The 23,456-nt window shown below is 38.7% G+C and overlaps 1 protein-coding gene across 4 annotated transcripts in view; it reads right to left on the bottom strand.

The window, feature by feature from the left end:
- hspg2 (heparan sulfate proteoglycan 2) overlaps positions 1-23,456 on the bottom strand; it is a 272,063-nt gene that overhangs the window by 199,355 nt on the left and 49,252 nt on the right. For all 4 annotated transcript variants that reach the window (XM_057828660.1, XM_057828670.1, XM_057828678.1 and 1 more), the window contains exons 2-3: positions 5,522-5,648; positions 1,510-1,569 (exon numbers count right to left, since the gene is read on the bottom strand). In XM_057828660.1, coding sequence (XP_057684643.1) covers positions 1,510-1,569; positions 5,522-5,648 — 187 coding nt within the window. The remainder of the gene's footprint in view (positions 1-1,509; positions 1,570-5,521; positions 5,649-23,456) is intronic.

The following is a 23,456-nucleotide window of genomic DNA, read 5'->3' as shown; positions in this document are numbered from 1 at the left end:
AAGACCTGAGAGTGGGACGGAGATTTATCTTCCAACAGGACAATGATTCAAAATATAAAGCCAAATCTACAATGGAATGGTTCAAAAATAAACGTATCCAGGTGTTAGAATGGCCAAGTCAAAGTCCAGACCTGAATCCAATCGAGAATCTGTGGAAAGAGCTGAAGACTGCTGTTCACAAACACTCTCCATCCAACCTCACTGAGCTCGAGCTGTTTTGCAAGGAAGAATGGGCAAGAATGTCAGTCTCTCGATGTGCAAAACTGATAGAAACATACCCCAAGCGACTTGCAGCTGTAATTGGAGCAAAAGGTGGCGCTACAAAGTATTAACGCAAGGGGGCCGAATAATATTGCACGCCCCACTTTTCAGTTTTTTATTTGTTAAAAAAGTTTAAATTATCCAATAAATTTTGTTCCACTTCACGATTGTGTCCCACTTGTTGTTGATTCTTGACAAAAAATTAAAATTTTATATCTTTATGTTTGAGGCCTGAAATGTGGCGAAAGGTTGCAAGGTTCAAGGGGGCCGAATACTTTTGCAAGGCACTGTACATAGGCGTTGATAGAATTCAAGTCCATTAGCATCAATAGCTTTGACATACATGGCCGTCAATGGCAACAATGCAATGTAGATGCTATTGAAAATCACATTGAAAGTGAATGGGACATTTCCCATTAAAAATGAATGGAAAAGTTTTTGGCAAATTCCCGGGGAACCGTAAATTTTTCCAAATTCTGTATACAATCTTTATGCCCTCACCGTCCCAGAATTTTTGATGTCCAAATTATGTGATTTGGTGAAAAATTGTCGGACAAGTAGCGTTTTGAAAAAATTTTTGAAAATCGGAAAATCGGTGTTTACGTGAAAATGGAAAATTTTTCGGGGCCGTTTGACAAAAAGCCACAGTCACACGAAAATTCCAGACGTGTCAATACCTGAACGGTGCCGATCGGTGCAGAGTACGGGCTGTGTGGCGCGCCGACAAAAACGCAGAGAATAAGTTGATCAATAATAAATAATAATAATAAAGTCGCAGAATAACATTATCTGGCTTTGCCAAAAAGGCAAAGACCAGATAACAAGATGGGACTTTCACAGAAAAAGCAAAATGGTAAAACCTGGTTGGCTAACGGATTGAATTGAAACAACATTTCTATTTGTACTTCCAAGGATCCACTGTGTTAAATCAATCAAAGAAAAACACAATGGCGCAGCAAAGGGCAATGCAGCCAATGGAATGTAACAAAAAGACAGCAGCATTTTTTTTGTTTGTCTGATTTTCTGGAATACTATGCTACCATCTCTACCGCTGGGCAAGAGGATGAAAGTGGAAATGTTTATGTCTTCAGAACAAAGCTAAAGCATCTTGTTATGACCTGACTGGCGGCTTACAGCAGGATGTGAGCAAGTCATGGCACACATGCACAGATGCGGGAACTTTATGGGAGTGACACCACACACACGCTCATACAACATTAACACAACATGTAGTTTCTGGTGTCTTACTTGTGCTCTCAGATACTGGAGGCCATGGTGTGCTGCCATCGTCCTCGCCACTGGGTAGATCTATGGACACAAAAGAACTCCATCATATTACGAAATACAATTACCTACCTGTCATGTAAACAGAATTTTGTGATTACCACCAAATATTAAATTACACTTGTAACTAGGGTTGTTCCGATCATGTTTTTTTGCTCCCGATCCGATCCCAATCGTTTTTGTTTGAGTATCTGCCGATCCCGATATTTCCCGATCTGATTGCTTTTTTTTTTTGCTCCCGATTCAATTCCAATCATTCCCGATAATTTTTCCCGATCATATACATTTTGGCAATGCATTAAGAAAAAAATGAATAAAACCCGGACGAATATATACATTCAACACACAGTAGATAAGTACTGTATTTGTTTATTATGACAATACATCCTCAAGATGGCATTTACATTATTAACATTCTTTTTGTGAGAGGGATCCACGGATAGAAAGACTTGTGACTTTGTATATTGTGACTAAATATTGCCATCTAGTGTATTTGTTGAGCTTTCAGTAAATGATACTGAAGGCCCTGCCCAAATGCATGATGGGAGGTGGAACCATGACAAGTGGACCCATGACTGTGCGTAGTGCTACCAATTCATATATCTTCTCTGAGATGGGATATAAAATAAGGTGTTAAGAAAAAGATCAATTGCTACCATGCTTCCCCACATTGCTTTCCATGATATTTCTAATCTTAGGGAGAGGGATTGTAAGGCTTAAGCCAACTAAAATAAGGCTGCCAAAATTCATTCGACTCATTTTACGCTGCCTTTTAGCTCTCTACATAGGCAAAACGGTGCCATTACAGATAGAGCGCGACCATGCGTGAGTGGGTTGTGCGGCGCATGCATTAATTGCATTACATATTTTAACGTGAAACATTTTTTTTAAAATTAATTACCGCCGTTATTGGGATAAATCTGATAACCCTACCTTAAGCCTAAACTAAAGACTCTGGATAAGTGTAACATATTATGTCTGTAAAGTTAAATACAATTAGAAAACGATTTAATTTAAACAAATATATATATAGTAAAATAAAGCCATGGCCGATATTTTTTTGCCGATTCCGATACTTTGAAAATGACGTGATCGGACCCGATCGATCGGCACATCTCTACTTGTAACTAGTGCTGTCAAATTTATCACGTTAACGGGTGGTAATTAACTTTTTTAATTAATCACGTTAAACTATTTGATGCAATTAATAGAAGTGGGAACCTCTTGGTACCTCACGATACGATACGATTTGCGATACAGAGCTCACGATAACGATGATCTTACGATATGGTGATACAACGATTATCGATACATTGGTCAGGAAATCATTCTAGTATATTCTTCAAACAACTAATTACCAGAAAACAAGCTTCTGGTGTGAACTGGAATTAGTTTATCACTAGTAGACGTCCAATCCATTTTAACTTCAAGCGGATTGAACATCTATGGCTGTCAGTGGCAGCCAATGCCAGACAATACGTAATTTTGGGCCATTTAAGGTCTCGCTGGAACAGCACCAAACAAAAGTTCCAGCAGCATCACCTTGTCCAATGCAGATTCTAGACTCTTGACACCTTGTCCAATGCAGATTCTTGACAAGGAGATGATGCTGGAACTTTTGTTTGGTACCGTTCCAGTGAGATTTACAAAGACTACAGCCTGAAGAAGACATCAAAATTCCCCCACTCCTTGATGATATAGGGCTGCATGTCAGGCAAAGGCTACCTGAGATGTGTTTTGATTGTTATTTCTTTGTTTCTCATGATTTCATATTTTTTTCCCCTCAGAATGAAGTGATTTCATTTATATTTCCCTGCACTTGCTCTATAAAACTATCATTTACTGACCACCACAATGTTTTTTATTCATTTCTTTTAGTGTTCCGAATGCTAAAGAGTTGCAATTTTGAACTAATTAATTATTTTTTTCAAGCTTTTTAGTTTGTTCTACATGATAAAATGTCTGAGTGAGTCCTCGTCCGAGACTGGTGATTGCATACTTTTTTCTAGGGGCTGTATTATAGTGGAAGATTTTGATAAAAAAAGAAAACAATAAGTTTTTTTTGGTATTATTATTATTATTATTATTATTTTTTTTAAACGTTGACACCTTTTTAAAACGATATCTCGATTCTTACATATCGATAACATTTTGGGATACAAAGTATCACGATATATCACCATTTCGATATTTTGTCACACCCCTAGCAATTAATGCATGCACAGAATTACCCGTTCATGTTACCCTTTTTTTTACCCTCATTTACCCTCATCACCAATTACCCTCAAACAGTTTACAATGACGCCGTTTTATCACATTGACAGCGGAAAGGCATTGAAATGCGGGTGGACTAGTGCTGAAACGATTAATCGATTAACTCGAGTATTTGATTGGAAAAAAATATTTGAATTAAATTTTTCTGCTTCGACTATTCGTTTCATTAAAGTGGTGTTGCAATGGTTTATTTTGAAAGTGTTTGCATTTAGTTTGATTGATTTGAGTGGATACACTGCCTTCTACTCTCCCTCCTTTCACATGGTTGAATCCAGCTGCTCCCTGTTAAGACCAACATAAGCTAAGTTTTTGTTTGAGCTCATGTTTTTTAATGCATTTGTAATTTAGTTTATCTTTAGCCATTTTTTGTGGGAATATGTGTCTGAACCATTTGTTAAGAGCATTGTATAAAAAAAAACAAAATTTTTTTTAAAGAAAACATTAGCATTTTACAGCATTAAAGCTAGCGGAATTATGCTATTTAAGTTAGCCAGTTGTTCCTTTGTTTCTCATTTATCTATTTTCATATACCGGTTGAGGCTCAGCTGAGGTATTTCAATTTTTTATGTTCCTTATCCGATTACTCGATTATTCGAACTAAATAGTTCATCGATTAATCGACTACTAAAATAATCAATAGCTGCAGCCCTAGAGTGGACACAGGCGTTCATTGGACCGTGCCTATTAATGGCTTAAGCTTTGGCAAATCTTTCATAACAAATATAAGAATTGTGGCGAATGACGTGGGGAAGAATGACAGGAGATGATATTTTTCTTAACACGCTTAATTGAACATCACGCAGAACATACTGTATGCCATTTGCAGCCACCACTGACCGTCATGGTTGCCCAACTTCCCATCATGCATTTGGGCGGAACAGTTAAGTCGCTACAGTATCATTTAGTGAAAGCACAACAAAAATAATATTATATCAAAATAGCTATGCAAAATACACATAAAACTTACTCAGACTTTGCCTTGGCTAGATTTCAAATTAATTTAAAATTCGCCATTGACACCTTGTGTTGTATTTTAATCACTACCTTACGTAGTTAAAGACACTGTGGAAGAACGGCAGGTGACGTCCCGCTCGGCGACATCAACAATGGCGAGCTACTAGTTTATTTTTTTTATTGAAAATTTTACAAATTTTATTAAAACGAAAACATAAAGAAGGGTTTTAATATAAAATTACTATAACTTGTACTCAAATTTATCTTTTAAGAACTACAAGTCTTTCTGTCCGTGGATCCCTTTAACAGAAAGAATGTTAAAAATGTTAATGCCATCTTGTGAATTTATTGTTATAATAAACAACATACTTATGTACAGGATGTTGAATGTATATATCCGTCTTGTGTCTTATCTTTCCATTCCAACAATAATTTACAGAAAAATATGGCATATTTTAGAGATGGTTTGAATTGCGATTAATTGATTTTTAAGCTGAGATTAACTCGATTAAAAATGTTAATCGTTTGACAGCCCTACTTGTAACATCATCCAAGAATTTAAGCAATAGATCATCAGCCCAAGACATGACAAACTTAAAACCCAGGTACATAATGTGGGCATGAATCATTCAATAATAAATAATTATATGCTCTATAGCAGAAAGTACCAATGCAACATTCTATAAGATGACTTTTATAAGTAATGGAATATTAGACTTTTGTCTTTGACCATACAAAACATAGCCACCTCCAGAAGCTTCATCAGCCACGAAGTCCTCGTCGTCGCCTAGTAAACTCGGCGCCGCCTGAGCTTCCTTGTTCTCCAAGTCATCTGGCAAAGGGACCTCTCCCCACACCTTGGAGGCCTGTGTCACCTGGAGAAAACACCCAAAGATTTATAGAGGTTGAAGTCTTCATGGAGCAGGGTTACACCCAGTGATATGTATGGACCCTGGCTGGGCGGAGGGAAAACAAAGACTAGAGCAGGAAACAAAACAACGTGACATGTTTACTTTCAACATTTATTATCTCTTTGAGGGCTTTTCAAGAGTTCACACGCAAATTAAAGTTCATGCCCCACATATGGCTACTTGCAAACAAGGAATGGAATGAGAAAGGAATTGCAATGACTTTGTGGCTGAGTTCAAAAGTGCTTGTACCCGAACAGCATAACTTTAACTTTCTTTATTCACAAACAACGATATGAAGTTCAACTTGGGTTAGATTTCTTTGAAAACAATAGTTTTTGTTTTCACATGAACAGCAACTTCTGAGAGTTTGAAGAAGACTCATTTCTCGATGGTTGAGCACAGACAATACACTTCTATGGATATTACACTGATCCTTCCCAAGGTCAATGGGAAAAAAAGCAATTGTCTTGTATCTATCAGATGTATCTACACGATTTCATTGAGGAGACTCAAAGTGAGCCAGACATTCTGGTATCTGATCATCTAGATGAAGCTCACCCCAGAGTGCCTTTGCTTTGCTAGAACTGTTTAGATGCAGGTTACAAGTCTACTGTAGATACAACGCTGGCAGAATGACACCGTTGGCATTTACAGCTGGCATGGCCCGCCAGTTCCTATTTCCACCGAACTCTTGTGCTAGTTCCCCCCTTTAAATGGCTCTAGCTAATAAATAACTAGATCTATCCCCTCCAAATCCTCTCTCCCCAGACTGAACTCCCTTAGAACAACAATCACGGGCCATTTTCAAAAGGAAACCGCTGACTAAACAAATTCCTTTCAGTAGTGACAACCAGTCAACCATTAGGATGATCTTCTCTTACGTTCCACTCCCTTGAGCTAGAGTATCATCTGGTTACGAGCTGTGACACCTGAGCGAAAATCTGGATAAATGTACAAAAGAGCCAGTGATTCTGGTTATATGTGGACCCTCAAATATGTTTGCAGGACTAAGAACAGAAGACTGATTGAGATTTTGCGCTTTCACCACATCGTAGTCAGCTAAAAAAGCGGCCACAACCTTTACCTGTAATGTTCTACTTTCCCCAACAGTGAAAAGAATCCAGTCAGTTTCCAGCATGAAGAACACATGGCCACCATTAAGAAATACACATATATATTGTGCAACCATGTGACTCGTATACGTACAGTGGGGCAAATAAGTATTTAGTCAACCACAAATTGTGCAAGTTCTCCTACTTGAAAAGATTAGAGAGGCCTGTAACTGTCAACATTGGTAAACCTCAACAATGAGAGACAGAATATGGGGGGAAAAAAACGAAAATCGAATTGTTTGATTTATAAAGAATTTATTTCCAAATTAGAATGAAAAATAAATATTTGGTCACTTACAAACAAGCAAGATTTCTGGCTGTCAAAGAGGTCTAACGAGGTCTAAGGAGGCTCCACTGACCTGTATTAATGGCACCTGTTTTAACTCATTATCGGTATAAATGACACCTGTCCACAAACTCAGTCACTCACACTCCAAACTCCACTATGGCCAAGACCAAAGAGCTGTCGAAGGACACCAGAGACAAAATTGTAGACCTGCACCAGGCTGAGAAGACTGAATCTGCAATAGGTAAAACGCTTGGTGTAAAGAAATCAACTGTGGGAGCAATTATTAGAAAATGGAAGACATACAAGACCACTAATAATCTCCCTCGAATTGGGGCTCCATGCAAGATCTCACCCCGTGGTGTCAAAATGATAACAAGAACGGTGAGCAAAAATCCCAGAACAACACTGGGGGACCTAGTGAATGACCTACAGAGAGCTGGGACCACAGTAACAAAGGCTACTATCTGTAACACAATGCGCCGCCAGGGACTCAAATCCTGTACTGCCAGACGTGTCCCCCTGCTGAAGAAAGTACACGTCCAGGCCCGTCTACGGTTCGCTAGAGAGCATTTGGATGATCCAGAGAAGGACTGGGAGACAGTGTTATGGTCAGGTGTAACCAAAATAGAACTTTTTGGTAGAAACACAGGTTCTCGTGTTTGGAGGAGAAAGAATACTGAATTGCATCCGAAGAACACCATACCCACTGTGAAGCATGGGGGTGGAAACATCATGCTTTGGGGCTGTTTTTCTCCAAAGGGACCAGGACGACTGATCGGCCAGGACACACAGCCAGGGCAAAAAAGGAGTGGCTTCGTAAGAAGCATTTCAAGGTCCTGGAGTGGCCTAGCCAGTCTCCAGATCTCAACCCCATAGAAAATTAAAACATCACTGCTCTAAAGGAGATCTGCATGGAGGAATGGGTCAAAATACCAGCAACAGTGTGTGAAAAGCTTGTGAAGAGTGACAGAAAACATTTGGCCTCCGTTATTGCCAACAAAGGGTACGTAACAAAGTATTGAGATTAACTTTTGGTATTGACCAAATACTTATTTTCCACCATGATTTGCAAATAAATTCTTTAAAAATTAAACATGTGATTTTCTGTTTTTTTTTTTTTTTTTTCCACATTTTGTCTGTCATGGTTGAGGTTTACCCATGTTGACAATTACAGGCCTCGCTAATATGTTCAAGTGGGAGAACTTGCACAATTAGTGGTTGACGAAATACTTATTTATCCCAATCTATATATAAGGGCTAAAATATAATTGACTGAAAATCCAATGAGAGATGACAAAATTTATTAATTACAATATGGAAGGGAGGAAAAATAAGGTCATGTTGTGTTGATGATAAAGTATGAATTCTACTGACATGTTTAGGGACGGTTTTGTTTTTATTCATGATCCGTGAAAAACATACAAGCAATAAAAAGAGAGATTTTAAACAAACTAGCATAATGTAACTGCGCTGAGAAAGTTGCTACTGTGAACTGGCCATTGAGTATCAGATTTTTGTGTTGTTTCACTACACTTCATATTTGAATGTAATTACTGGATGAGAGAAATGACTGTGTCATATACATCTTGCATCATATACATCATATACAATAATCATAATTTACCTTGCTTTAGGAAGTCAAAGTAATCTGGTAAATACCTGGAGAACTTGAGCTGATTAGCACAGACGCTAGTGGTAACACAATGTGAAAAGTGCCTTCTACCAAACTTATGTCTAAGCGTATATCTCACAGTGAAATGACACGTTGCTGGAATTAGGAATGTGCCGGTATGTCAGTATGATAACCTTAAGTCAAAATATCACGTCTCTTAAATGTGCTACTTTGAGATATCTGGGTTTAAAAAAAAAAACCAAAAAAAAAACTTTTTCCATTGAATAGGATTTTTATTTTTCAAAACATGAACACATCTGAACATAAGTTGAATGTTAGGTTAAAATAAATTTTAAAAAATATATATGGCGGAAAACACAGACAAGACTGAAAAAGCAGTTTCTGCTCTTGCACTCCTCTTTAAGAGAAACTGCTGTAGTTTAAGCCAAAACAACTGTTGTGTTTGATAGATCAATATGTCTATGTGCTGCCATAGCAGATTTATGGCACACTAAGCCCCCGAACTATTTTTAATATGTCCATTTTACCCTGAAAATCCCCGTTTACAGACGTCGTGCAACCGCTTTTTTTTTTCAACCCAGCCATAAAACAAAAGTAATTAATTGTATTTATTATTCGAAATGTCTCTCATTTTTAGCTTAAAATCATTAATTGATGTCTCATATTTCATTAAAAAAAAAAAACAACTTAAAAAATTTTTTCACTCGCATATTTTAAACTTTTAAACAAATTATGTCACCATGAAAAAATGACGTTTGTAAAAAAAGTCACAGCTATCTACCTCATAACTATCACTTAATTGTATTTTTTTTTGGGGGTGACTGTCGCATTTTCTCCGATATGTTAGATGATAATCGATCCAAACAAAGAAAAATTGAAAAAAAAAAAAAAAAACGTTTAAAAGGGTATATATATGAAAAAGAAAATCTTGACCACTCCTTGATGTCTGCCCATAAAATCCCCCATTCAAATCTGTGTCTTGACACTCGGTGATACATGCTCCATGGAGTTTTTGGATCGAAACATGGTATGTACGCAATAATATCTCGTTAAAGTCATGGCGTCTGTAATTCTGCTCTCGCGTGCTCTCACCTCCAGATAGGGTTTTGCTGTTTAAAAAACATTTAAAAAATAAAAATAAATCCCACCTGTTCAAAAATTGTTTTCCCCGTGAAAATTGAGATTTTTAGTTTTCCAATGATGTATCACACATGCATATCGGACAACTATGAAATTTGGCCAAATTTGAGTGTTTTCCGCCATATATAGTCTAAATAAAATTAAAATAAATGCAGTCCTTTAGGTGAGCCTAAACCTACAGCCACAGCTCAACATTATTACCATCAGAACAAAAGTAATTGAATTATTTTCCAGAAAAAGCATGTGTGTATGACTCGTATCATGTTTACATTGTACACACACTCTCTTCAACACAGACAGTTGCCAAAGAGAAAAAAACACCACGTTTTACCACCGCTAGACACAATAAACATGCTGGAGTTAACTGTCTTAACATCCTGGAGTTAACTGTCTTAGCTGGTGAGAAAAGTTCATGACAGTGTTTCCTAACCTTTAATTTTGTATAAATGCGAAATCATATTGGCTGTATTGCCTCCTCGGCAGCTTCCCTGCACATACATGTTTTATATGGCGGTTGGCCCTCCTTCTCTAAGCCGCGGCCCTCTGTAACTTCTCTGTAGCTGAAGTATTCCCATACCAGTGATTTCGTTTTCTTTGATGGGGGAAAAAGTTCAGGCGTTTCACCTCCTCCAGCCGTCGTATAGCACAGCTGACTCACTGACACTGAGCAAAAACCGTTGGGGGAAGATTGAGCTTTACAACTATATGCAAGGGATTTCTCCTTGCATTATTGGGACATAAAAAATAGCTAATACCTTAGGGACGGTGTGATGGAAATTTTTTGTGGTTTTGAAACCTTGACGTTTTCATACCACGGTACACCTTGAAACCGGTAATCGGCACATGCCCAGCTGTAATATTGGAAAACAATTTGTTCGTAATACAATCTACTGAGTTACTCCAAATGTAAGTTATGTTTATTCGAACTGCAACGCAGACATGAAAACAGAATTATGACATAATCACTTACTGATCATGTGAAAATAAAGACAACAGCAGTTATTCTCCCTAAACTGAATAAATGCTCTACTACTACTCAGGTCTTCAAGTGCTTGTACTGAATGCAAGCTTTATAATTCGAGCAAAGCAATTCATTATTTTGCAGCTGATTGACCAAATCATTAGTCCACATTCATAAAATAAGAGTTCCTCGTTTTGTCACTTGAAAACCAACGCGAGCCAGAAATGGCATGGTAATAGCTCTGCAGGGATCTTTAATTTTCCCATGGTGATAATTAAGCTGCTTATGCAGTTGGAGGACAAGCTGTGGGAAATGTGGACATCCACTTCAATGTGCGATAGAGAATTAGGATGTAAGCATACAGTGTATCACAACAGTGAGTACACCCCTTGCATTTCTGCAGATATTTAAGTATATATTTTCATTGGACAACCCTGACAAAATGATACAATGAAAAGTAGTCTATGTGCAGCTTATGTAATAGAGTTAATTTATTTTCCCCTCTAAAGACCTCAAAATATAGCCATTAATATCTATGACCCTGACAACAAAAATGAGTACACCCCTATGAAAAAACGGACATCCCTAAATGTCCAAATTGAGTACTGCTTGTCGTTTTCCCTCCAAAATGTCATGTGACTCTTTACAGGAGTGCTGTCAGCATTGCTGCAGGGATTGAAGAGGTGGGGGGGTCAGCCTGTTACTGCTCAGACCATACGCCGCACTCTACATCAAATTGGTGTGCATGGCTGTCACCCCAGGAGGAGGCCTCTTCTGAAGACTGTACACAGGAAAGCCCGCCCGTCTCATCAGACCATAGGACATGGTTACAGTAATCCATGTGCTTTGCTCACATGTCATCAGCAAACTGTTTGCGGGCTTTCTTGTGTACCGTCTTCAGAAGAGGCTTCCTCCTGGGGTGACAGCTAAGCCTGTCGCAATATGCAATAATTCCATTTATCGCGCGTTAAATAAAAATGAAGGCGGTAATTTTTCCGCTACGATTTATCGCCTCACGTGCCCGTGCGTGCGCGCGTGCGGCAGACGTGCTGTTAAAAGTTCGGATTCCTCATTACCAACTGCGCAAAATGCATCTTCGTTCCAGGTCCGGCAGAAACTAGCGCCGGAGCCAATCGTTTCCATTATATCCTATTGTTCAACATATACCGGCCGCGTCAGTGCTCCGGAGTGACTGTGGACCATCTATGGCGGGCCGGTGTTGTTGTCGTGTGGGCGCTCCCGTCAGGAGTGACATTTCACGAGGGGCGGCTATTTTTCGGCACAACGCCGAATATTTACAACGAAGTCCGCCAAAACATTGTTACCGACTTGGCTGCTACGAACAACCTCGCTTTGACAATGAACAGCTGAATGAAATTAAGAGTGCTGTGCTTCAAACTCGTCCTGTTGATGAAAGTCGATTGTCATATGCTGGTGTTGTGTAGTAATGGGTAGACGTGACTTCAGCGGCGCTTGGTAACATTTTTAATGCGTGCACACACTAGATATCATGAAATGGCAAACTAGATGTGCTACGTCCCATGCCATTGGCTACGTGAGCCCAGAGTGATTATGGGACACATAGTCCATATACTACATCGATGAATTCTAAACTGTCATGACTGAATGGAAGTTAAGAAGGCCAAATCAATCCATACCAGTGACTACAGATAATGTTGCAAATATTGTTAATCCAGTACGTGACACAGATGGATTCAGACCACAAATAGGATGTCTTGCTCATGTAGTAAACGTAGCTGCTAAGAGAGCTGTAGCAATCAACAGTGTGCCCTGCCTCACTTTACAAACAGTAAAGATTGTTCTCAGCACTTTTATACATTTTTTCAGATCAGTAAGAAATAAGCACATAAATATTATGCACTAAAATGCATGTTTATATGATGGCAATTTAATTTTTGCTCGTTAACCAAAAAAAAAAAAAAAAAAACCAACAACAACAAAAACGAAACAAAAAATATAATTGTTATTTTTTTTTTACAGAGCATTAAATGTTTTGAATCGGATCGAAAATCGTGTCCCCCGTATCAAAAATCGTACCGAACCATGACTTAACTGTATCGTTGCATCCCTATGGAACACCATTGCAGAAGCTATGACGGGAAAAGTTTTCATTTGCCTAAATGCTTAAGTTATTAAGTGCCATTTTTTATTTAAACACATTTTATTTATTCTGTGTTTCTGTGCGGTATCAATATTGTTGTTTTTTACTTAAGAGGCATGGTCTATTGTTTTTAGTTGTGATTTCTTAAAAAGTATTTTTGAATTTAAGAGTAAATATTTATCGCGTTTAAATGGGTGTATTTGATCTATTAATATATACTGTATTCGCACTGTGTTATTGAAAATTGGTTAAAAAAAAATTGGGGGGGCGCAATAATATCGCATATCGCAGTAATTTATGAGAATAATTATCGCACATTAAAATTTGTAATCGCGACAGGCCTAGTGACAGCCATGCATACCAATTTGATGTAGAATGCAGCGTATGGTCTGAGCACTAACAGGCTGACCTCCACCTCTTCAATCTCTGCAGCAATGCTGACAGCACTCCTGTAACGAGTCACATGACATTTTGGAGGGAAAATGACAAGCAGTACTCAATTTGGACATTTAGGGATTTACGTTTTTTCATAGGCGTGTACTCACTTTTGTTGCCAGTGGTTTAGATATTAATGGCTATATTTTGAGTTATTTTGAGGGGGGAAAATTAACTCTATTATATAAGCTGCCCACAGACTACTTTTCATTGTGTCAAAGTGTCATTTGGTCAGTGTTGTCCCGTGAAAAGATATACCTAAATATCTGCAGAAATGTGAGGGGTGTACTCACTTTTGTGATACACTGTAGATGAGAGTAAAAAACAAACTCCAAAGTTCAAGCATCTCTTCCGTTCCTGACTTCTTCAACTTTCATCCATCACAACTTCTCTTTTCACACTCTCACTCCTTACAACCAAGTGTCCATGCTGAGATTTGAATTGGACACAACTGGAATTCAAGGTCCATGGAAGCCTGGCACGCACGCTTTACACAGAGAATGCTGAGCTTCACTGTGTACCGCCAGGCACCACAAAGACCTGAGCTGACCTGAGCACCCTAATTTCTCATACATTCCAATTGCTGAGATTGTTAGGAGGATTGCAATGAATTACAGTTTATCATACTGGTTTTAAATGCAGTGCTGACCAAGAGTTTTTTTTACTACTTGTGGGTAGCTCTACATTTTAGAGTACTTTAGATACGAGAATCATGACAACACAACGGCTTTGTGCGCCTGGAATGGCGAGTGAACTGACAAACTGCCACTCACGACACTAAACCTCTAACTTGGGCCCCTGCTGCATAAAAGACCTGATGAGTGAGGTCCTCAGGCACCTCACAGCTCTTTTGACATTTCTACAGGGTTTAATCTAAAGTGATTGGACAGGGAGGAAATGGAAAGAAGTCCCTCATTCAACAGACAAACACTATATGACAGGTGTAGGGATTGTCTTCCCAAAAGGTTCCATGACTAACAGGATGGGCGCAACAAACATGCCAGAAAAAAATATAGTGGGGGTGGAGATAGATTTGGGAAGTGGATTTTTTTTTCTTTTTTAACACATGCTTGGAGTCTTTTTCTCCTAGGTCATCTCGTCAGTCTCCCACACAACATGCATGTCAGGCTTGATCTCCTTCAGCCTTCATCCTTGAGTTTTCAAAGGCAACACTATGATCAGTGACAGTGGTAGCAGTAGGTTAAAACGAAAAAGGGCATGAAGTTCACATAGTCACAGCTAAATATCTCTGAGAGTAAAGAAGAACACAAAACATGTTGTTGTTTTTTTTCCACAGGCATGTCTCACTTAATTGAGAAGTGTGGATGTCCTGTGTGACACCATCCTCTCATGGAACTATGGCTACTTAGGCTACCAGAACAACAGCTGAACAACTTTGTCATGTAGAGTAACATTTTCACCTTGACAAGGCTGTGTAAATAGAAGTCAGGCTTCCATGTTGGGCCTGCAGCACACAGGAAGACACGTGGATGAAGCGTCTCGCCTGTGTGGGCTTGGTTTTTTTCCAAAGATGGGAAGGAATGATGAAGTTGAAATGGGTTTGTTTTCGGGCTGTCAAACGATTAAAATTTTTAAATCGAGTTAATCACAGCTTAAAAATTAATTAATCATAATTAATCGCAATTCAAACCATCTCTAAAATATGCCATATTTTTCTACAAATTATTGTTGGAATGGAAAGATAAGACACAAGACGGATATATACATACAACATTCTGTACATAAGTACTGGATTTGTTTATTATAACAATAAATCCACAAATGGCATTATTAACATTCTTTCTGTTAAAGTGATCCACGGATAGAGAGACTTGTAGTTCTTAAAAGATAAATGTTATAGTAACAAGTTATAGTAATTTTATATTAAAACCCCTCTTCATGTTTACGTTTTAATAAAATTTGTAAAATGTTCAATCAAAAGTAGCGTTAATATAATAATAATAAGAATAAAAAATAACAATAATAAGAATAGAGTGACCAAAGTCTGAGTAAGTTGCCAGTTCATGCCAGTTCACTTTGCATTGTTGTTTAACTGTGTGAGAATAGGGCCTCATTACTACAGACTGAAGTGCTTTTCTTTTTGTGAACATTTTTTTTTTTTGAGAGATCGGAATATTATTTTTGTTGTGCTTTCACTAAATGATACCTATGTTTGTTGTGAAGGAGTTGCCGAAGCTTATGCCAATAAACGGCGCGGTCCAAAGAACGCCTGTGTCCACTCGCCTTTATAACATATACATCTCTGTACATATCTTACCCAAAATACAACAAGAGACATATAATTGCCACTAAAAGAAAGAAAACTTACAGAAATATGCGTGGAGCACAAATAGCACAATGTAACAGCATAAACGTCTCACAACTACTAATTCTTCCATTAGTAGAAGGAATAACATTAATATGGAACGGCGCTGCCCCCATGCGGCCGGTGGCATTCTCTTCACTTTTAATGTCCATAAACGGCCTCATTGTAATTTGTTTGAGGCAATGCGTGAGCGGGTCATTCAGTGCATGCGTTAATTGTAGTGTTGCACCGATACCATTTTTTGGCCCCGATACCGATACCTGGCTGTGCAGTATCGGCCGATACCGATACCTGACCGATACCACCCCGATTATATATATATATATATATATATTTTTTTCTTAATTTTTTTTTTTTTTTTTCCAAAGAGCTACATAATTGGATGTGAAATCATTGCTATCAAGGCTTTGTCACGCTGTTGCTTACCTTTGCAAAATAGGAAAAAGTACACTAAACCCTAGTAGACAATAGTTGAATAAAGCTTCCGCTCTCAAAGGCCAAAATAGTGCTAAATTTGTGAAATTAATAAAACATGTATAATACTAGCCCAACAGTAAGAAAGTAAAAATAAATTCATAATAATAAACTCTGAATGAACTGAATTAACATTTTTTAAACCTCTCAAAGTCCAAACAGTGCAACTTTCATGAAATTATTGTCACATTCTGCTGCTGGTTAGATTGTGTTTTGTTGCTGGGCGTGGGGGCGTGGCACTTGAATCCAATGCAGGCTCATCAACGCAGCATTTAAGCACGGGTGATCTCAGAGAAGGCTGCCAAGATATTTGCCTTGCTGATCGCTATTTGACATCTGGCACAATAATCTCGCTACATTTGCTTGTTATGCCCCTGCATTGGGTTTTTCTGTTAGTGTGCTGCTCTCGTTTGTAACCGCTGCCTATCGTCTTAGTTTGTCCGTCGACCTGCTGTCACGGACTCCTTTTGTTATTTCTACTTTCCCGCGATGGCGTGTTATTTTTTGTTTGCAATCATTAAACCCTTTTATGTATCCCCCGCTTGTTGTCTGCTTCGAGGTTCAACCTTGTTTCTGCATTTGCGGACGCTAACAATTATAAGTAATAATAATTGACCGCAGCATCCCGTCTCTCCTTTTTTTCGGGGGGTGGGAGTCCCTTATTTCTATTTCTGAAAGGTGGCAACAATACTTTTTGCTGCGGCATTTCTTTCAGTAAAAGACAATAAAAGTAAAGTAGACGAAGAGATTGTTGCTCCGGTCCAGCGGCCTTCTTCCTCTGGATAGCAGTCCTGCTCTTGCAGGCTCGAACTCGTTGTGTTCGTTCACGTTTCGTCTTCAAATGTTTTATCAAGTTCGAGGTATTGAAACTGGCCGATTTAACTCCACATCTCCAAACTTTCAGGCCGCAAATCTTGCATGCAGCCATTGATTTTAATCGACGGGATTTCTATTTGGAAATATTTCCCGACCGCCGCGGCGCCGCCATATTTCCTGGTTTGTTTTTCGTCCATATGAAAAAGCCCCCTTTTGATTGGTCAGGAGTGGCTATTGGCCCGCTCTCATTGGTCTGGAGCAGGCCAATAGCGATAGCTGCTTGGTGTTCACGTGTCATCACACAACACAGAGACAGAGTGTAGTGAGCGCCAGGAGGAGAAAAAGGCTGTGGTCAAATGTTATAATAATGGACCGGTAAATGGTATCGGCACCGTCTTTGTTGGTATTCGCCGATACCGATACCACCATTTCGGGCCGGATCGGCGCCCCCTGCCGATACTAGTATCGGTATCGGTGCATCTTTAGTTAATTGCGTCAAATATTTTAACGTGATTAATTTAAAAAATTAATTAATGCCCGTTAACGCGATAATTTAGACAGCCCTAGTTTGTTTTAAAACTTTATGTGTATTTGCTATTAAACGAAAAGGATAGAGCAGAGAATTTAGCTTACTTTTAACCGGATCACGTTGTTTTGGGACTACTGCAAGAAAATAAAATAGCAATTTTTGGTATTATTTGTTGTGTTTAGGCTTCAATGACCATAAAATCACAGTAACGTTTAAGTCCAAAGGTCATAGCCTGGCGACAGAACGGCCATAAAGAGTGTAGCGTCTGGATATTTAAATGGTTCTAGAAATATGAGACCTGACACACATGCTACTTGGTGAACTAAAGAGAGAAATGATAGTCAACAATGGATTTAAAATCTGTTTCTTTAAAAAGAAACAATTTTTCTAGCTTTGCAGTGAAATCATCTTCTTGAAGAAGTTTTAATTATTAAGTGACATGGGCAATAATGGGTAAAAGTAAACAGGCATGAAGGCCCTGTTGACCCCATTGTTTTCAAGCATCACCAAAACAGGGAACTAAAGAGGACCTTTTTCCACAGACCATCTACAGTCCCTGACTAAAGTCTTGTCGCTTATCCATTTTGTAGAAAAACTTGCTAATAAGCTGACTTTTAATTATTCAATTGGTTTCAGAAATGGCTCATATGAAAGCTAAGACACCCCCAAATGATGTTGTATGTACAAAAATTTATTTGTTTCACTGAAAAAAGATTTATCATTTAATGAAGACATAAAGGTCAAATTTTGCCAAGACAAAAGTTTTGTCGTCTACAGAAAGTAGTGTGAAAATTGAACCAAAAATGGAATTCAAATACAAAAATATGTTACATAACATAAGCGAATTAAGTAGTGGTGCTGTGAGATCCAAATTTAATATTTTGTATGACTTCCATGGGCTTGAAGGACTGCATCCATGCGGTTCGGCGAGGATTCATGCAATTTATTGATGAAGTCATCAGGAACATCAAAGAAAGCAGTCTTGCATGCCTCCCAGAGTTCATCAACATTCTTGGGTTTCGTCTTCCATGCTTCCTCTTTCATCCTACCCCAGACATGCTCAATCATGTTCATTTCTGGTGACTGGGCTGGCCATTCCTGGAGGATCTTGATTGAAGTATGCGATGGAGTACCATCCTGCTGCAGGATTTGTCCCTTTTTATGGTTAGGAATGTAAGAAGCAGCTAAGATTTGTTGGTATTTCAGACTATTTATGTTGCCTTCCACCCTGCAGATTTCTCGCACACCTCCATACTGGATGTAACCCCAGACCATGACTTTGCCACCACCAAACATCACTGTTTTCTGAGTGAGTCTCGGATCCATGCGGACTCCAGTTGGTCTCCTGCAATATTTGCGGCGACTGTGGTGTAATTCAATGGAAGAAACATCTGAAAAATCCAACTTTTCCACTTTTCCAGCATCCATCCTTTTGACAGGCTGTGGGCCTTGGCAAATGCCACACGTTTTTTTTTTTTTAATTGTCTTTTATTTAATGCTTTGATTCTGGGCACTGATTTGACCATGGAGGCCATTTCTAAACATAATTCGACAGACTGTTCTGGTTGACACAGGGACTTCAGGTGACCAGGTCTCGTGGAGCTTTGCTGCAGTGGAAAAAGATCAAGATCCTCCAGGAGTGGCCAGCCCAGTCACCAGACATAAACATCATTGAGCATGTCTGGGGTAGGTTGAAAGAAGAAGCATGGAACTCTGGGAGGCATGCAAGACTGCTTTCTTTGATGTTCCTGATGACTTCATCAATAAATTGTATGAATCCTTACCGGAGCCCATGGAAGTCATACAAAATATTAAATTTGGATTTCACAGCACCACTACTTAATTCGCTTATTTTATGTAACATATTTTTGTATATGAAGTAAATTTTTTGTTCAGTTTTCACACTACTTTCTGTAGGCAACAAAACTTTTGTCTTGCCAAAATTTGAGCTTTATGTCTTCATTAAATGACAAATCTTTTTTCAGTGAAACAAATATATTTTTGTACATTCAACATCATTTGGGTGGGTCTTAGCTTTCATATGAGCCATTTCTGAATCCAATTGAATAATTAAAAGTCAGGTTATTAGCAATTGTTTCTACAAAATGGATAAGCAACAAGACTTGTCAGGGACTGTAGTCCTAGCCCTCATCAGTCAGCGAAAGACAACATCTCTCAAAGAATATGATACTTATTTACACACAAATACTCAAAAATATGGAATTAAACCCACCAATAAAAGAGGCACACGCTTATCAGACGTATGTTGCATTCAACAATGAGCTGTTTTAATAGATGGTCTGTGGGTGAGAACAAATTTGTGAAATGGATTTTTGCTCGTAATAAAACCACTGGTGCTCTGGCCTGTAGTAAAATTCAATAATGAACATTGAGACTCACAGGGAAAAATGAGAATATTTTTTTTCAGAAAACGTGAAATAAACATCGAAATTAAAACAGTCTAATAGTAATTTAAACCTTTATTTAGTGTGTGTTTCCGGTAATATTTTTTAAGAGCGTGACGTGCTCGGAGTCAAGAGCTAACCGACCAGCTCCAATTGCCCCAGACGACAGCTGGTCGGTGTGGCACGGAGACTGGCGGCCACTAGGAAGGCAAGAGTAGTGCCAAGTTGGCCATCTGAGACCTGCGTATTTATAACGGAAAGATAGGCCATAAAAACACTGGGTGTCCTGTAGAACGCAAAGCAGCCACACCACAGTGCCCTAAATTAACTTTTGATGATGCAACATGGATGAGCCTTTTCATCCCTTACTACTTGTATGTGGGGCATATTGGAGCCGATATAATTCAAAATCCAAACCATTATTAAAACGACACTCCAGCAACTTCAATAATTTGACTGGGTCAAAGAAAACTCCATCCAGTTGCTTACTATATTTAGGCTTTAAAATGTGGAAAAATAAGTCTGGCCTATGAGGTCTCAGATGACATAGGCGTTTTCACTGACTGTGCTCTAACCACGCCCCGCTCAATTGCCAAATGTCTACTTATTACCGTAACTTGTTATAACATGGCTGATACTTTGCTTAGCTGTTACTCATATCTTTATATTGGAGGTATTGCCTCCTCAGCAGCCACCCACCACAAACATGTTTTACCTGTCGGTTGGCCCTCCTCCTCTAAGCCCCTGCCTTCTGTTGCCAAAGAGTTAACATACCAGCAATTTCGTTTTCTTCGATGGGGCGGAAAAGTTCAGGAGTATAACGTCCACCAGCCATCGTGCAGCAAAGCTGACTGACTGATAGGGTTAGGCATGGTTTGAATCTGAACGGTTCCGATTCCACGTTTTGATTCCAGTTCCAAACGTTTCTCCATTCAGATTCTTTTAATAGGCCGGGTACAAAAAATTGCATAATTTAATATTATTTTTTTTCAACTTCTTGCTTATGTTTTAAATTATATTAACGTTCAATAAACTTTGCTATGAATTTTTCACAGGGCTATTTTTAACTTGTATATAAATATTAGTCTTTGAACTGGAATATGATGAAGTTTCTTTCCACTGGAGTGCACTTTCACAAAGATCTTTATTTTTCAAAAGCTCATGGGGAAAACATTTACACGTATTCTTTTGCCTATGTTTTAAAGTGTCTTGTGCTGCAACGATTAATCGAATAACTCGAGTATTCGATTCGAAAAAAAAAATCCGAATTAAATTTTGCTGCTTCGAGTATTCGTTTTTTTTTCGCATTTTTGGGACAAAAAAATTGCTAATACTGTAGGCACGGTATGATGGAAAATCTTTGCGGTTTTGAAACCGTGACATTTTCTTACCACGGTATACTTTGAAACCGGTAATCAGCACATGTCTAAACTGTTGTTATGCTCTGGTTTCCTCACAGTGATGTCAACAATTTAGACTCACCCATGTCCCTTTCTTTCTATTCATTCCTGCCTCAGGACCAAATAATTGGACACCACCTGTTGACTTGACCTCTGTTATGTTGTCCAACAAACTTGCATGCCAGAACTCGCTCATGTCCCCCTTGTACACTCCATTAGCTCATCTCCCAAGTGTGTGAGAAAACTGGCTAAAAAAAAAAAAAACACGACTCAAATACACAGCTTGCACAAACTTGATTGCAACAGATCTTAATCATCAAGTTCTACCAATAAAGGAAAACATAAGAACAACTTGGCCACCCACAAAGCCATATTCCATCAACTTCTAAGTTATGGTAATGAATTGCATTGCACAATATTAAATGTTGTTAAAAATACATACCAGACATTTAAACTTTTTCATGGAAAACTTAAAAAATATGTGTTCCCTTTTGTATTCAAATTTAATCTGAAGTACAGAAAAGTAAACAAAAGCTCTACTTGTTCAGGTTTTAACACAAGACATAAAGCACACTTCAAGTTAATTAACTAGGAATTGTTGTGGTACTATGGTGACACTATTGGAACTCAGAGTAATTCCAGCCTATTGAGTTTTTTCTGCTTAACCCAAGATGCACTTCAAATTTAGGACATCACAACAAAACCTGCTGTTAAGCCAGAAGAACTCTTTGCAGGGCGCCGTCAAGTCATCGCTTTTCACACAACATTGGAAGTGGTGCAAAGAACAACAGTACAATACAAATAAAAAAGTCAACTCAAGTCGGATTAGAAAATGAAAATATACCTTCTTTATGAATTACAAGTAATTAACTAGAAACTGCCATTTCTGAAGAAATCACAATGGGGGTTTGCTGTGGTAGATACAGATCTATCAGGTCAGTTTGTGTTGATTTGGGGAAATTTCGGGGACACTTCCTGTTGATAACAGGTCACTTCCTGTTGATTTGGGGACATTTCAGGACACGTCCTGTTGATATCACCTCACTTCTTGTTGATTTGGGGACAAGTCCTGTTGATTTAGGGACATTTGGGGGATATGTCCTGTTGATATCAAGTTACTTCCTGTTGATTTGGGGACAATCGGGGCGATGCCCTGTTGCATGGCTGTCAAAATGGCATCGACTTACTTGGGCGCCAGTTGAATGTCAATGGGCTGTAATGGTAAGTGTTTGGTCAAAAGTCACAACCACACAGGTTTTTCTGCCATTGAATATGAATGGGAAATTTGGAGGCACATGCCCGTCCATTGCATGGACGTGCATGGGTGTCAATGGCTTCGACTGACTTGGGCGCCAGTTTAATGTCAATGGGCTGTCATGATAAATGGTAAAAAAAATCAAAAGGGCTTATGTTTTCCTGCTGTTAAAAAATGAATGGGAAATTTGGACGTACATGGCTGTCAATGGCATCCTATTAGAAATGAATGGGACAGATTTTGGCAAATTCTGGATACAACTTTTACGCCCCTTTCCGTCCTGGAATATTTTATGAGTAAATGATGTTATTTGGTCAAAAATTGTCGGACTAGGTATATTTTTAATTTACATTTACGGACGAATGGAAAATTTTGGCAGGGTCATTTGAAAAATTCCCTGCGTCGGGCAAAAATTCCGGTCATTTTGATATTCGAGTGGTGGCAGTCGGTCAAACGCAGTGGTTTCCAAACTATTCCACATAGGGTCGCAGTGGTAGGATTTCATTCTGCTGTGAGATCCAAATTTAATATTTTGTATGACTTCCATGGGCTTCGGCAAGGATTCATACAATTTATTGAGGACGTCATCAGGAACATCAAAGAAAGCAGTCTTGCATGCCTCCCAGAGTTCATCAACATCCTTGGGTTTTGTCTTCAATGCTTCCTCTTTCATCCTACCCCAGACATGCTCAATGATGTTCATGTCTAGTGACTGGGCTGGCCAGTCCTGGAGGATCTTGATCTTCTTTGCCTTGAGTTACTTTGAGGTAGAGATTTAAGTATGCGATGGAGCACCATCCTGCTGCAGAATTTGTCCCTTTTTATGGTTAGGAATGTAAGAGGCAGCTAAGATTTGTTGATATTTCAGAATATTT

This window comes from Corythoichthys intestinalis, chromosome 2, assembly GCF_030265065.1.
Source record: "Corythoichthys intestinalis isolate RoL2023-P3 chromosome 2, ASM3026506v1, whole genome shotgun sequence".
Lineage (NCBI taxonomy): Eukaryota > Metazoa > Chordata > Actinopteri > Syngnathiformes > Syngnathidae > Corythoichthys > Corythoichthys intestinalis.
The sequence above is the reverse complement of the archived record's forward strand: the minus strand, read 5'-3'. Positions and strand labels throughout refer to the sequence as shown.